The sequence below is a fragment of the Clupea harengus genome, chromosome 1, assembly GCF_900700415.2.
Source record: "Clupea harengus chromosome 1, Ch_v2.0.2, whole genome shotgun sequence".
Classification (NCBI taxonomy): domain Eukaryota; kingdom Metazoa; phylum Chordata; class Actinopteri; order Clupeiformes; family Clupeidae; genus Clupea; species Clupea harengus.
In genome coordinates this window covers 28144103-28160075 of record NC_045152.1, presented here as the reverse complement: position 1 = coordinate 28160075, position 15973 = coordinate 28144103, and the positions used below count along the sequence as shown (strand labels likewise).

General features: G+C 40.0%; 1 protein-coding gene across 1 annotated transcript; it reads left to right on the top strand.

Moving 5' to 3' along the window:
• The first annotated feature begins 12718 nt into the window (after positions 1-12718).
• Positions 12719-14981, top strand: LOC116224087 (carnosine synthase 1-like). The gene has a single exon (XM_031582829.2). It carries the CDS (start codon positions 13065-13067, stop codon positions 14160-14162), a length of 1098 nt encoding a protein of 365 aa, XP_031438689.2. The 5' UTR covers positions 12719-13064; the 3' UTR covers positions 14163-14981.
• The last annotated feature ends 992 nt before the right edge of the window (positions 14982-15973 follow it).

Genomic DNA, 15973 nt, shown 5'->3' with positions numbered 1-15973 from the left:
TCCCTCTGTTTTGATTATTGCCTTGTTTCGCCTGTCACGTGCTTAATTAATTAATTCAAACCACCGGTTGTCTTGGGTTGTTGTAAAAACCACACCCCTACCGTCTTGAAGGCCCGTAGGATTCAATCAATTGAAACAAGCACGTTCTGACTCGCAAACAAGGTTAATGAAACACAATGAGTAAGTTCTGAATGAGCCACTTATCCGTTGAAACAAAGGGTCATAATCCTTCCGGAAGTATTCGCATTCAGCTCTTACAGTTGTGTTTATTTTCAGCCATAGTCACTGGTGGCTATTTCAATGAGACACATGGATTGCGCGCGTGCGCAGTGTCTGTCTATGCCAGTATCCCAATTTCTCATTCACAAATGCTCAACTCTATTTATGTCTTACATAATTTCTAGTAACTCCCCCTTCACGCACTTAAGACTAAAAAGTGCGTGCAAATGAACAAAGCAGATAAAATGTATAGAGCTGATACGTGGCCACCGTAACAGCGCTATAGTTTATCAAGCCTGCAGTTTACCCCTCTTTCTCCACAAGAATAACACTTAACCTCACTTTCTTTTAATCTTCTTAACTTTCCATTGACTTCCTTATTCCCCTCTTTCTTAAAACCATCTTGCCTTCTTACTTTCCTCAAACCATCTCATATTCATTAATTATGGTGAGTTTTTTTGAATTAAGCAAAATACTTCTCTTGAGTCTATGAAAAATATCCGGATATTTTCCAAAGTTTTAATTTTGCCTAATTACTTACTCCATTCACACAGATGTACATCATTTACGTAGGCCTACAACATAACCATAGTCCCGGACTAGGTTTATTAGCGCTAACAAGAGATCCCGGATCTCTTTAAAAAGATCCCCGATCTTTTTCTAATAAGTAACCCCAGGCTACTTACGTAATATTCTTGTTGTGCGTCTCATCTGGATTCGGATCTCGTCAAAGGCAGTGTGGCGGGGGCAGAAATCCGTCAACCGGCCCAACGAACAATTCAACACGCAGGGTCATTCTCTGTCCTTCTTTCTCGGCTTTCGTATTTCTGCTCCCGTCCATCTGGTCCTTCTTGAGATCCGGCTCGAAGGACCAAACTGTTAGGGATTTATTTCACCCTTTTCAGGACTGTATTAACCTCAGAATTAAGACTCACACAACCAAGAATATAATAAATAATTGACTTTTACTCTGGCAAAGAGGAGTGAATGGCGTCAGACCGCTTCTTCAACCTACACTCCTTCAAAAGGAATGCAGTTATTTCAGAACGCTGTTCAACCCATCACTGACTCCTCTGGTAAAATGTAACACACTTTATATTCACAGAAGATGTTCACAGTTCATACAGGAAAACACTCCCATCTTGTACCATCCTGTCCTCTGGTTCCAAGAGATAAGAATGTTTACCTAAGACCCCCAAACCCAGACTTTAACACAACAGTCCAGAATGAGTTCACATAAACACATGGTCTCCTAATTCAGTCCTACCCTAAACATCAAATGACAGGTCTGAGTTTAACATCTCTGTTCTCACAGATAGAATTCCTCTCATCAGAACAAAGGAACCTCTGAGACTAATATCAAACTACAAACACATCATGATAATAATTATATAGCATATTTCTTTCACAATGTTTGAACTTCGCATTTACGGTAACATTCTCCTCTGCATTGCATCTTGGAAATACGTCAATCAAAGCCAAGTATCTGAAGACAGTGTTCATATGTTGGTTTGCCTCTCACAATAGATGTCACAATTGAGTGTGGTAAATTTACTGCAATTGTAAATACAGTAAAAAAAAATGTTTTCTTAGAAACCAAGAATAACAATTTTCACTTTTTGTAATGTAATATATGATAAAGAAACAAATCACAAACACAACAGTATTTGTGTAGTGTGCTTTACTGTGTTGATATTTGTTCAATTTGTTGCAATATACTGTAATACAGAACAGAAAAATACATTTTATTACAATCAATTACTTTACAGTAACAAAAAATGCACATGCACAAAATGTGCACATACTGTATACTGTCCGCCTATCAGTGGGGCAGAAGTTAGCTTCACCTAATCCCTCCTATCCTCTGCATTCGGCCATAGATTTAGGTAAACATCGCACCGGATGTTGTCTCCTGCCATACACTGAGGATAAAATCTCTTTGAGTGCCTTATCCAGCCCTGGATGTCTTCGACTGCTATGTCCATACACCCAGCAGCCATTGCATCTAAAAGAGACATCTGGTCATGTGGGCGGGCGGTGGTCATAAACCTCAATGGGGTTGAGGAAAGGAGAGTATAGTGGCAGGAATAAGGACATCATCCTGGGATGCGCTGTAACCAGGTGCGTCGCACCCGTGGGGGATGTGGGTGTTTTAACACCCACACTTTTTCTGCAGTTTTTCCACAGTTTTGCACAAACGCCTTGCGTCGGTCGAACTGCCGCCGTAGCTACGTCGTAGGCTGTGTGTAGCGATTATATTGCCTGAGTGAACAGAACTGCGTCCATAGCAACGCTCTGTTTTTCATGGCAACAGTGTGTTATACTTCGCAACGGTCTTAACAGACCGCATTCTACACTAGAATTCAACCAATAGTCCAGTACTTTTAAGAAATGTAATGCAAGTATCTTTAGTGTTTGCCGTACACGTGTTATCACCGTTAATGTGTTACATCAATGTAAAGCTTAACTCTTTAATACTGGTACATATTGCTATCGTAATTAGGTAGATACAACCTGAGCTAACGTTAGCTAACTGAACTAGGGTGACCAGACGTCCTCTTTTCCCCGGACATGTCCTCTTTTCGAGACCTAAAAAATGCGTCCGGCAGGGATTCCAAAAACGTCCGGGATTTTGCTATTGGGATATTTGTGTTTCTCTGGGTCTTTCACAAACTAGTTATTACGCCCTTACAAGTTTTGGAAATGGTGTCTCCCTTCCCTTACGTTCCACCTTCTTGCGCGAGCTCTGACTGTAGAGAGAACAGTCATTGGTCGACCGATCTCAGTGTTGCCAGATACACGATAATTATCCTTCAAATACGACCATTTTGAGCCTTTGGTACGATACTTCACCATTTCCAACCTGGCAACACTGAGCACCTTGCCGCCTCCACTAGTTGCATTGTTTACAGCACATGACATCTGCAGCCATGCTGAAACGTAAATGTAAGTTCACGGACAAACTTGTTTTCGCCTCGGCCGTGATGCTTCGGAAGTTGAGTGCATGACATTCAGAGCAGGCACTTATGTGTCGGTGGCAAATAAAGGTGGCAGCGATTTGGAAGCTCACGTGCACTCTGCAAAACACAAAACTGCAGCAAGAGGAGAGAGCTCATCGAGTAAAGTGACAGACTTTTTTGTGAGTAAAACAGACACTTCTGTCACGGCTGCAGAGGGTACCCTTGCTGTTCATACAATAAAGCATCACAACAGCTACAGATCAATGGACTGCACATCTGGTTTGCTAAGAAAGATTTTCCCAGATTCGGTGACAGCTCAAACAATCTCAAGTGCTGAAGGGGATTCTGTGCACCCAGTACAATTTCAAACACATGACCTGCAAGGACTTTCATACCTATTTGATAGGTAATCGCCGACTCATGGGAAAGATTCAGTCTTCAGAGAAATATGCCCAACCACATGAGGAGGACTGGAAAGTGTCTTAATTTTCTTATTTTAATATGTGGCCATATAAAGAATTTATTATTTAGAATTTTGTATTTGTTATTATTATTGCTTTAATATATGAGGAGGACTGAAAAGTGTCTTTATTTTCTTATTTTAATATGTGGCTATATAAAGTATTTATTATTTCGATTTTTTTATTTGTTATCATTATTGCTTCAATATATGGACAAGACACATTAAAGAAGCGCTGGACTAAATGCCACAAAAAAGATTTGTTTTACATTTGCACTTTGCAGTTTTGTTAAAGTTCAATAAATAGATGTTCATATAGTAATTTGTGTAATTTTTGTATTGTGACATTTGTATGCATTCACATGGTCATGGTGCGCCCCCCCCCCCCCCCGCGACGAAGTGTCCCCTTTTTCACAAACTCAAATCTGGTCACCCTAACTGAACCTATCATTTAACATTAGGCTGTTAGCTAGCTACAGTAGCTAGGTTGTCTTTTGCCATTTGTGTTCGTAAAGTTTAATGTCCGGTGGCATTTTCATCTTTTTATATGCCGTTACTGTAGCTATATGCGTAACGTTAGCAGATATTTAGAAAATGGTGTGTTTATCAGTTGTAACTACAGGATGGAAGGTACTGTAACTGCACCTTTTTAACTTCACAAGCAACGTCTTTTTGTCACGCAGTATCAAGATGCAGAAACGAAAGAGGCAGGAGAATATTGACACTTTTTTCAAGAGAAATCCTGTTGAAAGCTGAACGTTGACATTTTTTGACATTAAACAACAGTAGCCTATTTCCATTAGATATTGTTTGCATTTACTTCATGATATTACTTTTCAATATTCAGTGAGGTTTGCTAGTGCCACAGCTGTAACTATTTGGCCCTATTCCTTTACCACTGCCCATTATTACCACTTTAGGAGAGGAAGTTGCTGGAGGCATCAGTTTCAGAGAGAGCACAGGAAGGTTCTTAATAGGGATGCACCGATACCGATACCAGTATCGGTATCGGTGCCGATACTTCGTTAAAATACTCGTACTCGTACTCGTTGTTGAATTGCCGATACCAAGCACCGATACCACTCATCAGTATTTCACTGCATCAAACTGGCCGGGCTATGCTGACACAAAATGTGATTTATTGTCCTACCTGTCCTACCATTCTCTGCCAGACTAGTAAGTAGCTTATTTGCCGTCTTGTGTTGCATTTGCTTGATGTTTGACTGTGTTAGGAAAGTTTGTCATAGTGTCAAAGTATTTCAGTATACAGGTTTCGCTAAATTTAGCTGCTAGCATCTCGTTAGCGATTAGCAATTCCGTTGTGCTGCCTTAACGGCGATTTGGGCTCATTTTAAGATAAATGACGACGACAGGAGTAAGGCACAGTGTAAGATCTGCACTGCTACGGTGTCGAGGGGCGGACAGTAAAGTACTCTGTTTAACACAAGCAATTTGATTAAACATCTGAAGACACCATGGTGCTAAGTACACAGAGTTCACTGATGCTAGTGGCGCAAGACCGAAGCAACCAATCTTAACTGACGTCTTGCAAAAGAAAAAAACGCGCACGCACACACAGAAAGAGAGAGGTAGAGAGAAAGACTGTGCCACATAGGTTAAGTGATTGTTTGTGTACTTGAGCAGGAGATTCTTCTGATCCTTTTGTAACTGAAATGTGCTCTTGTGCTAATCCAGTAATAGTTCTGTTCACTTTTTGTTAAGCAGACTGTGTTGTTAACTATGCAGCAAATTGAATTGCCTTTATCTGGTTATATTGGCATTTTGTCTAATGTGATGATATTGTCTGTTTGAAGGCTTTTTTTGTGTGTTAAAACCAGAAAGCTCTGTTTATTTTTGGCTTGGGATAGCCTTCTGTTAATTTTGTACTATAGGCTTGACATAATCTGCAGAGGATAAAATAAAATCTGCCTCCAAATTAATTGCACTTTCATGGAGACCAAATCTAAGAAGTATCGGTACTCGGTATCGGCAAGTACACAAATAAAAATACTCGTACTCGTATCGGTTTGTAAAAAAGTGGTATCGTGCATCCCTAGTTCTTAATATATTTTGTTTGCATATTTGTAGTTTGTAACAAAAATAATTTCCCCCTGCACTGTTAGCCCCAATTTCTTATCAAATCTACTGTACGTAAACAATTTAATTACAGTGCACTTAGAAAAATTAAGTTTTATGACATTACTACTAAATGTTAAGTATATTCTACTAAGTGTGATGACATTACTACAAGTTTCTAAGTATATTCTACCAATTTGTAGATATAGTCGAATGTGTGAATGACTTTAAGTGAAATGGCTTTAAATTACTGAGTTTTTTTCACTTAAAGAATTTAAGTTTATGACATTACTACTAAATGTCAAGTATATTCTACTAAGTGTGATGACATTACTACAAAATTCTAAGTACTTTGTTGATATAGTCGAATGAGTAAACATAAGGGATTAACTTAAGTGGCTTTCAATTACTGAGTTTTATTCACTTAAAGAATTTAAGTTTATGACATTACTACCAAATGTTAAGTATATTATACTAAGTGTGATGACATTACTAAAAAATTCTAAGTATATTCTACTACTTTGTAGATAAAGTCGAATGAGTGAATAACCTAAATGTTAACTTAAGTTAAGCGGCTTTCAATTACTGAGTTTTAGTCATGACCAGAGTGCATTGTGGGAATGTGAATGCTCTTGACAGCTGAAAAGCATTAAGTAAATTAAGTCTTTAATTAATTTGGCAAAAAAACAAACTACAAATCAGCCGTGGTTAACCTACTGTGGTCACAACTTGAATGCGGAGCATGTTTAATTGAATCGCTCCTCTTGTTTTTTTACAATGTTTTGGAAGTGCAAGTACTGTCCTCATAGCTGTGAAAAGAGAGCACAGCTATTTAAACATTATAGACTAAAACATGGAAGTTAAGCAAGAACAGAGCCTTTTCCATGTTTATATCAGGAATGTCTGTGTGCGTTCAGGTTATGCTTAATTTGGGGAAATGCAAGCTACCACAAGATGCAAGCTTGCGAGTAGGTGCTAACTGGTTGCAATAATAAAAAAAAATGTTTATTTTTCTATTTATTTTTTACGTTTTTGTATTTTTGGTTTTCTAAAAAGTGTTGAAATAAAAGTGAAAAGAAAAACTTGTCATTTTGAACTTGTAATTAAGTGCATTGAACTTACACACTTAAGTGTAGTAATTATGCAAAGCGATTTTTTTAGCGATTTTATTTTAAGTGAAATGAACTTCGGAATTAAGTGCATTGAACTTAATGCTTTAAGTTTAATCACTATGCAAAGCAGTTGATATTGCAAAAGATTTTAAGTTAAATGTACTCAAGTTTTCATTACACATTACTTGATGTTTTTAAGGCAACCACTTTCCTCAATTTTTTTAAGTAAACTCAACTTATCTGGGTTTAGTGTATTGCAACAGATTTTAAGTTGAATCAACTTGGAATTTTAATGTTCATTGAACTTAATGCTTTAAGTGTAGTCACTATGCAAAGCAGTTGATATTGCAATAGATTTTAAGTTAAATGTACTCAAGTTTTCATTAGACATTACTCGATGATTTTAAGGCAACCACTTTCCTCAAATTTTTTAAGTAAACTCAACTTATTGGGGCTTAGTGTGGGATTATTAAGGTATTTCTGATTCTTTAGCAAGTCTACTGTTGTGTATTTTCACCAGAGTTTTTACTTATTTTTCGTGTGTTCCGAGTGTGTTTTTATACTTTTCTAGTATCACTCATTTAAATGGGATGCTTTTCATATCTTGTATTTTATACATGTTGTACACCTCTGTCATTGTATCCATCGTTTCTATTGTTAATAAACAAATCACATCCATCCCCCTCACTTTTGAAAAGCTTGCTACGCCCCTGGCTGTAACCCACCCTGTAACCTGACGGGAGTGGTGAAAGGAATTCTGCCTGTCTTGCTCTCTTGCTGCTGCAAGCCTTTTATAAAGTCCATTAAAAAAAGGCAATAATGCGGGCTGTATTGTATGGGCCAATGCAGCCTTATGCAGTTGCAGTCCATCCACTGATATTGCTGTACACATAGTGATGTTAGCCCCCCTCTGGTCTGGGACATCTACAGTTGCCCTTTTCCCGATCAGATTTCTCCCACGGCAGCGTGTTTTTACCAAGTTGAAGCCGACCTCATCCACAAAGGTGACCAAATGTTCGTTTTTCGCTTGCTTCAAGTTCCATGGCTCTCTTTAGTAAATTAGAGAATACACAAGATACCGTAAGACACAAATTGCATAGCTTACAGTTTTGTGCAAAATCTCAAACAAAATGCTTGTGTGTAATGTGTTCAGTCTTACCTGGACGTATTGGTACCTGATTTCTTCGACACGCTCAGAGTTCCTCTCAAAGGGGACAGTGTACAGCTGTTTCATCCCTTTTTGATGTTTCTGCAGCACTGTATAGTATCCATGGACAGATTATGAAACCATGGGCCCCTGGGCCTGCACATGTAAAAGACCCCCCCCCCCCCTTCGCGCGCAAGCTTGTGCGCTCGCAAAACGATACTTAAATGTAATACATTTTTTCAACAGCACAATAGCTAAATTCACCTGTACCTCAACAGAATTTACAGCGCACATACACATTTTTTAAGACAACGCATGTACACTCAATTAAAGCCAACAGCAAATTAACAAAAAATACCTCTTTCAACCACAAATAAGAGATACATAACAGCGACTTCACGCAGAGGCTCTGGCTTAGGGCCCCCCTGAGCTCATGGGCCCCTTGGCCTGGTTCGGTAATCCATCCCTGATAGTACCTGTTGGTTTGCCTGAAAATCCTCACTATTGATGCCACTGTAGATCTAGGCAAGTTAGGTTGAACCCTCAGACCTGCTGCTCTCATGGACACACCATGATTTATGACATGATCAATAACTGTTGCTCTGATTTCATCAGACACAACTGATCTTGCTCTTCCTCTTCCTCTTCCTCTGCCTCTGCCTCTGCCTCTTGCTGCATCCATTTTACTGACTATGTAAAGAAGTCCAAAGAAAGCAAATTCCAAAGATGGCCCCTTTTGTATATGTGGTAACGAAGCACAAACCAAAAAAACCCCTGGGTAGGTCTTTAGCTGTAGTCCTACGTAATGGTGATCCATGATGTCCTCTGTATTTTGCCAGTAACAGTACTGTAGATCTCACTGTTGAGTTAATCAGTACTGTAGATCTCACTGTTGAGTAAATCAGTACTGTAGATCTCACTGTTGAGTTAATCAGTACTGTAGATCTCACTGTTGAGTAAATCAGTACTGTAGATCTCACTATTGAGTTAATCAGTACTGTAGATCTCACTGTTGAGTAAATCAGTACTGTAGATCTCAATGTTGAGTTAATCAGTACTGTAGATCTCACTGTTGAGTAAATCAGTACTGTAGATCTCACTGTTGAGTAAATCAGTACTGTAGATCTCACTGTTGAGTTAATCAGTACTGTAGATCTCACTGTTGAGTTAATCAGTACTGTAGATCTCACTGTTGAGTAAATCAGTACTGTAGATCTCACTATTGAGTTAATCAGTACTGTAGATCTCACTGTTGAGTAAATCAGTACTGTAGATCTCACTGTTGAGTTAATCAGTACTGTAGATCTCACTGTTGAGTTGATCAGTACTTTAGATCTCACTGTTGAGTAAATCAGTACTGTAGATCTCACTGTTGAGTTAATCAGTACTGTAGATCTCACTGTTGAGTAAATCAGTACTGTAGATCTCACTGTTGAGTTAATCAGTACTGTAGATCTCACTGTTGAGTAAATCAGTACTGTAGATCTCACTATTGAGTTAATCAGTACTGTAGATCTCACTATTGAGTTAATCAGTACTGTAGATCTCACTGTTGAGTAAATCAGTACTGTAGATCTCACTATTGAGTTAATCAGTACTGTAGATCTCACTGTTGAGTAAATCAGTACTGTAGATCTCACTATTGAGTTAATCAGTACTGTAGATCTCACTGTTGAGTAAATCAGTACTGTAGATACCACTATTGAGTGGGTACATTTATTGTAGTTGCATTCTTCAATCACTGTCCTTCACTGCATATAAAGCAGTGCTGTGCAGTTCAAGACAGTCTGGCAGCAGATGATTGAGACAGTGGAGCTACAATAGACATATGCTGTACATACGTGCACATTCCTGCGCGTAGAGTTTAGCACCCAATAACAGAGAGTGCTGGGATATCATTTTTGGTCATACAGACATACTCCAGGGCTAGAAATGGATTTGGAGCATACGGTGGTTGGAGCTGTAGAGTCTGGTGGGAAGTAACTCTGAAAATGGAAAATGATTCTACCTCTCCTTTCTTCGTTGTACTGTCTTCCTCTCTCCAAGATGCTGTGTTGGGTTGACAGAGGAGACACCCACCGGAGAGCTGACCCCAGCAAACTGCAGAACCTGGAGGAAACCTTAAGAGATTGGGGCTTGTCTCAGCCTGATGACATCATTTCCCTCCTTGAGAAGTGGGCAAAGACAGCCCTACAGGCCATTATGGACCACGAGTCAGAGTTGGTGGACACAGAAAAAGGAGGACTACATGCAAGAACAGATTTGATAGGTGCATGCTTTATAAGATACAGTCAAACGTACTGTATTCTATACAGAGAGACATATGAAGTAATTACATATTTACACAAAAGAACATGATAAGCCTTTCATTTTCTGTTCTGTAACAATTATATTGTATCTTATGTTACATCACATTTCTCATACATTTATGTTCTTATTTCTTCTTAGGAGTTGAGTTTTCCTTGGGAGAAGTTGATGGTGAACTGCAGCCCTTCCTTCTGGGGATAAAGAATGTTTCAAAGGGAGTGTTCAGCACTCCAAAGGGTCTTCTCCACCCTCAGCAGTCAAACTCATCCCTCGAACCCCTGCTACAGACCATATGCCAGCGCTCACACTGCTCCATCATGGCTGGAAAAACTCTGCTGTTTATTGGAGCTGGTGGATCAAAAAAGCTTGGAGTCTTCGTTAACGCCAAGCAGTATGGCATTAAGGTAGATGAAACTAATATGTATTGTACTGTTTTGTAAGTAGAGTGCACTTTTCGAATGTTGATGGCAAGCAATGGAGTGCAAAACAACAAGTGTAAACTTTACTGATGCATTATTCTTATTAGAGTATTCTTGCCTGCCACATTGAAAATCACCCTGCACCCTGCATTATGTGTGCAGCGGGAGGGACAGGGTCAGGGGCGTTTCTAGGATTCAAAGAAAGGGGGGGCTTAGCCCCAAGGGGAGTGGCATGTTTGCGCGCAGCAATTTCTTTTTTTTAAGGCCGCGGATATCCATTGTTTCAGACAGTTCATAGATTGGTTTAATCAGAAAGAGTGTGATTTTGCTCTGTAGTTTTGCTTGCATTCAGTATATGATAACACAAGAGACAGAATGACAGGGTCATGGTGAAATTTGACAACACAAATATACCAGCTGTGGTGAAATGACCTGTTCCGAGCACCAAACCTGTCCTGTGGGTAGCTCTTCAGCTTAACCTGTCTGGGCCCTGTGTCTTTTTCACCTAAATAATTAGTTGCTGCAGCTGCTTGGTCTGTCTCTTCCTCTCTCTGACTCTCTGCCTCAGCCTCTCCTTCTGCATGACCCTTTAAGATAAGTTCAAACATTGAAACATTAACTCAGGGGTTTTCAACTGGTTTTGTCCCAGGGACCACCATTCTGACTAGAAAGTAATTCGCGGCCCACTGATGTGCCTGCGCGTGCGTGTTTGTAACCGCCGCCACCACGCCATGCACAGATATTCTGCCTATAACACTTAAGTATGTGAAATGATCAGGGTAGATCACTAACCGCCGCCACCACGCCCCCTCCCCCCCACACATATTCCGCCTGTAGCACTTTTTAGTGTAATTTCTTCGCTGAATATGGGTTCAAATCGATATATTTCAGGCAATGCGACTTGGCTATTCAGACTATTTAGATTGACATATTTTTGTTATTTTAGATATTTTTCACGATATTCAAGAGTAATCTGGAAATGTTTTGAAATATCAAAGCGAATTTATAAAAATAAAAAAATTCAATTGTGAACTGATCAACATAGGCTTATGTCGCGGACCCCCTGCAATGCCGTCGCGGACCACCAGGGGGCCGCGGACCCCTGGTTGAAAACCCCTGCATTAACTGATCGAAATCCAGAAGCCAATTTTATGACTTGGCATAAAAATATCATGTAATAATCTAGTTTAGGCTAACCCTTGGAGTAGCCTAGGCCTGACAACAAATGCCTATACATTTCTACCACAGTAGAAGAAAATAAAAAAAAATCCACTCATTTCCTTCTAGACCTGTAGACCACTAACCTCCATCACACCGGCTCCTTCAGCCCTGTCAATCTCCTGCTTCTCTCTCTCATCTGACTGGGCGGAGCTGCCACCTCTCCTAAAGAATGTTCTTATATCCATCTGGTCAATGAATTGGATGATATACCGGTACAATAGCGTTATGAGGGACACTATGACATTTAGTTTTCACTAGCATTAACTGATTATAAATAACAACATTCTATAGGGACAGATAATATTGTTTTGAAATACTAGAGAGATATATCAATGTAAAGAATAGAGAGATGTCGATAGTTATTTCTTGTATTTCGAATTCGCTCGTTCACACTCTTGCTAACTGGTGACAGTTTCTAACAAAGTAGCAAGCTAGCTTAGTTTTAACATAGCCCACTACAATATTCGCTTTCATTGGCCTCATATCAAGTAAACCTAAAGCAGGTAACACTCGTTAACAACTACAGATAGCCACATTCTGTAACTTCTTGTACTTACAATTTCACTCCGTGCATCATTTACTTTGAACTCCTTGTCTATAATACTGGCTGTCGTTGACGAGAGACGGTACTAGTGCCCGGGGTTTATATCGTAAAGTATGATGAAAGGCTATTGGATTATGAGTTGAAGGGGGAGTAAACATACAAACCAGAACGCACGCACATAAGTAGCATGCTAGAGTTATAAATAACTTGTCCGTGTCAGAAACAATAGTTTCATTTTTTTATTTAATTTTTTTTTTTTAAGCCAATAATGCCAAATTATTTGGGGGGGCTGAAGAACATTTTAGGGGGGCTTCAGCCCCCCTAAAATAGGCCTAACGACGCCCCTGGACAGGGTATTGTTCTGTAAGGAGAGTGTGTACTGTTTTGGCTATGGACAGCAAGCAATGGACCTAATTGTAAATAGATATGTAAAAGATGTGCAAAACAACATGTTTTAACTTAAAACTTAATTTCTTTGTTAGAGTATTCTTGTCTGTTATAAAGACGCCCACCCTGCATCCAAGTATTTATCAGAATACCTTGTGTACAACTACAAGGATCACACACAAGATGAAGTCCATGCTGAGAAAATTGTGGCCATGCTGGAAAAGAAGGGTCTGCAAGCAGATGGTTGTTTAACATTCATCTGCAAAAACACAATTCTCTGTGCTTTGGTGAGGGCCAAACTGGGCCTGCCAGGGGATACAGTGGAGGCCATTTCCATTGCCAAGAGGAAGAGCCACACCCAGAGGCATCTGGCAACCATTGATCAGGGCTGGTGTCACCTACCTGCCCCTCGGCAGTATGCCGTCCGTTCTGAGCACTTTGATGACCTGGCTGGTCTGAAGAGCACTGCTGAAACCTTTGGATTTCCTGCTGTGGTGAAGCAAGAGTATGGAGCTGGTTCTGTTTCTGTGAAACTGGTGGAGAATGAACAACAATGTGAAGAATATGTCCAAGAAATGATGGCCCTTAAAACCTTGGATCCTAATGGTGGCTTTGCATCCAGTCCAATGGTAATGGAGTATCTTGGCGGTGACAGGTATGTGGTGGACCTGGCGATCTTCCAGGGAAAGCTGCTCTTGGCCTTCCTGTCTCAGTGCGGTCCCTCTATCTTACCGTACTTTATCAGCTCCTCCCACCTCATGCCCTCTGGCATCAGCCAGGAGAAGGAGGCGCAGATGGTGGCTGCTGCCTATCAAAGCTGCCTACACTGTGGTCTAGAGAATGGAGTCTACAATGTTGACCTCAAGCTTACAGAGTGCGGGCCCAAACTCATAGAAATCAATCCACGCACTGGGGGGAACTTCCTCCCTACTTGGATAAATGAGGTGTACGGTGTTGATATTCACATAGTGGCCTTCATGATTGCCTGCAACATACAGCCTCAGGTTTGGACCCCTAAGCCAAGAGGATACTTTGTTTGCATATCTTGTCCAATAAAACAGCACTACCGTGCCAAGGAGAAGACACCAGGATTTGAGGTCATTCTGAAGGGTTTGACAGACAAAGGTCTTGTGAAATCCAGCATGATCACTGATGTTGTGGATGACACGGCACCTGTCGCCACACTTAGCATTGCAAGCTTCAGTACAAGGAAAGAAGACGCCATCAGCAAGATCATCTTGGCTTCCCAGATATTGAGCATTGATTCTGAGGAGTACCCTGTGAAGTACTTCCTGGAACCTTTCATGTAGTTTCTCATGGTTTACAGTATCAAGTATAGTTTCACGTCAAAAACTAGGCTCAACATTGACTACAAAAGGTATGGAACTCATTGAAAAGGTGAAGCAAACCAGCACCATCTGTATCCGTACTGCAGCTCAATGACGGTGACACATTTTCCTTTTCAAATTAATCATCATATTCATTCTCAAAAACTATGGATAGCCTTATCAGCAGGTTTCTTTCAACCCTAATGTATGTATTATTTCTTCTTTCTGAAAAGTTAGTTTAAAATGTTTTTTTTTTTTTTAGAAGTTTGTGGTATAAAGTAGTTGACAAAATGAACTGCCCCTCTGCTCCATTTCAAATTTCTGGAATGTTGTCAAGATCATCACATCCATAACTTTTATAGGAAATTGACGATTATATTCTTTGGTTGTAGACCAACAGAAATATATGCTCTCGATGGATATTATGGGTATAGCCCAAGTCAAACACCTTCCTGGACAATGTAGATATTTTCCACCAGGTTTCCGCTGCCAAAGTAAAGGCCATATGATATTGCAGTGTTATAGACATATTTGTAGCTAATTTTGTGGGAATTGGGTGTGGGCATCTTAAATGTGTGACATGTAAGGGTGTGCAATATTTGGGTAGTTGATGATTGATTTGCTTAAAATGTGGGTTATCAGGTATCCTATCTGAATATATGTGTAATTCCTGTAACATGAACATAACTTAATTTGGGCCTGTAATAAAATAATTATAGGAACTATTGTGTAGCACATGCTGTTTTTTTTCGGATGATATTACTAATTATGAATGCTGCTGCAGTCATTTTTATTTTTATTTGTGGTCAATGATATCACATCCATAGACTTCACTGATTTCACATCAAACTTGGCATGATTGTATCCCCAAATGGCTGATGAAAACAAGGTTTGTGTTCCTACATGAAGTGGGCTTGGCTCAAAGCACTTCACGGAATTTGACCTGCTGCTCCACTACCACAGTCTTTGGACACTGCAAATGTAGTGACATTTTGTCAGTAGGAGGAGCAACTGAAACATTTCAATAGCTTAAAAAACATTTAAACAAAAATTGACATTTTTATGGCAAGTTGGTCTCTAGGAGGTGCATTATCCTAGCCCATTACGACTTATTTGTGGAGTGGCGCCATCAAGTGAATGATGTTGAAAGCAAAAACTTACCACTACACTCCCTAACATCTTGTGATGTAAAGGTTACAGAAATTCTGCTGGGACCCTGATGGTCGCTGCATGCTATATTTAAACGTATTATTATGATAGTGTATACCAGGGGTTTTCAACAGGGGGTCCGTGGCCTGATGTACCCTGATAATTTAGCATATTTAAGTGTTATAGGCAGAATATCTGTGCAGGGGGAGGGGGCGTGGCAGCGGCGGTTACAAACACGCACATGCGTGCAGGCACATCAGTGGGCCGCAAATTACTTTCTAGTCAGAATGGTGGTCCCTGGGACAAAACCAGTTGAAAACCCCTGGTGTATACCCCTGTCCTATTATAAATGTCTATAATCTACACTCATGCCTCATATTCACTAGACAGGTTGCAAAACCACAGAACGTAACTTACTGCTTCACACCCTATCAGTGTACAGCCGCCATATCCACAAACTATAGTTCCTTTAATTTTCACTCAGAATGAGAGAAACAATTTGCCAGAATTGTTATCATTGAAGACAACACATTTTTTCTTAGAAAAAACTATATCTTATTTCCCTTCATTCTTACTCATTCTCTGGCCTTGATAACCGCATGGGGCCCTAAAAATCTGCACCAAATCCGCAGGGTTGACCATTG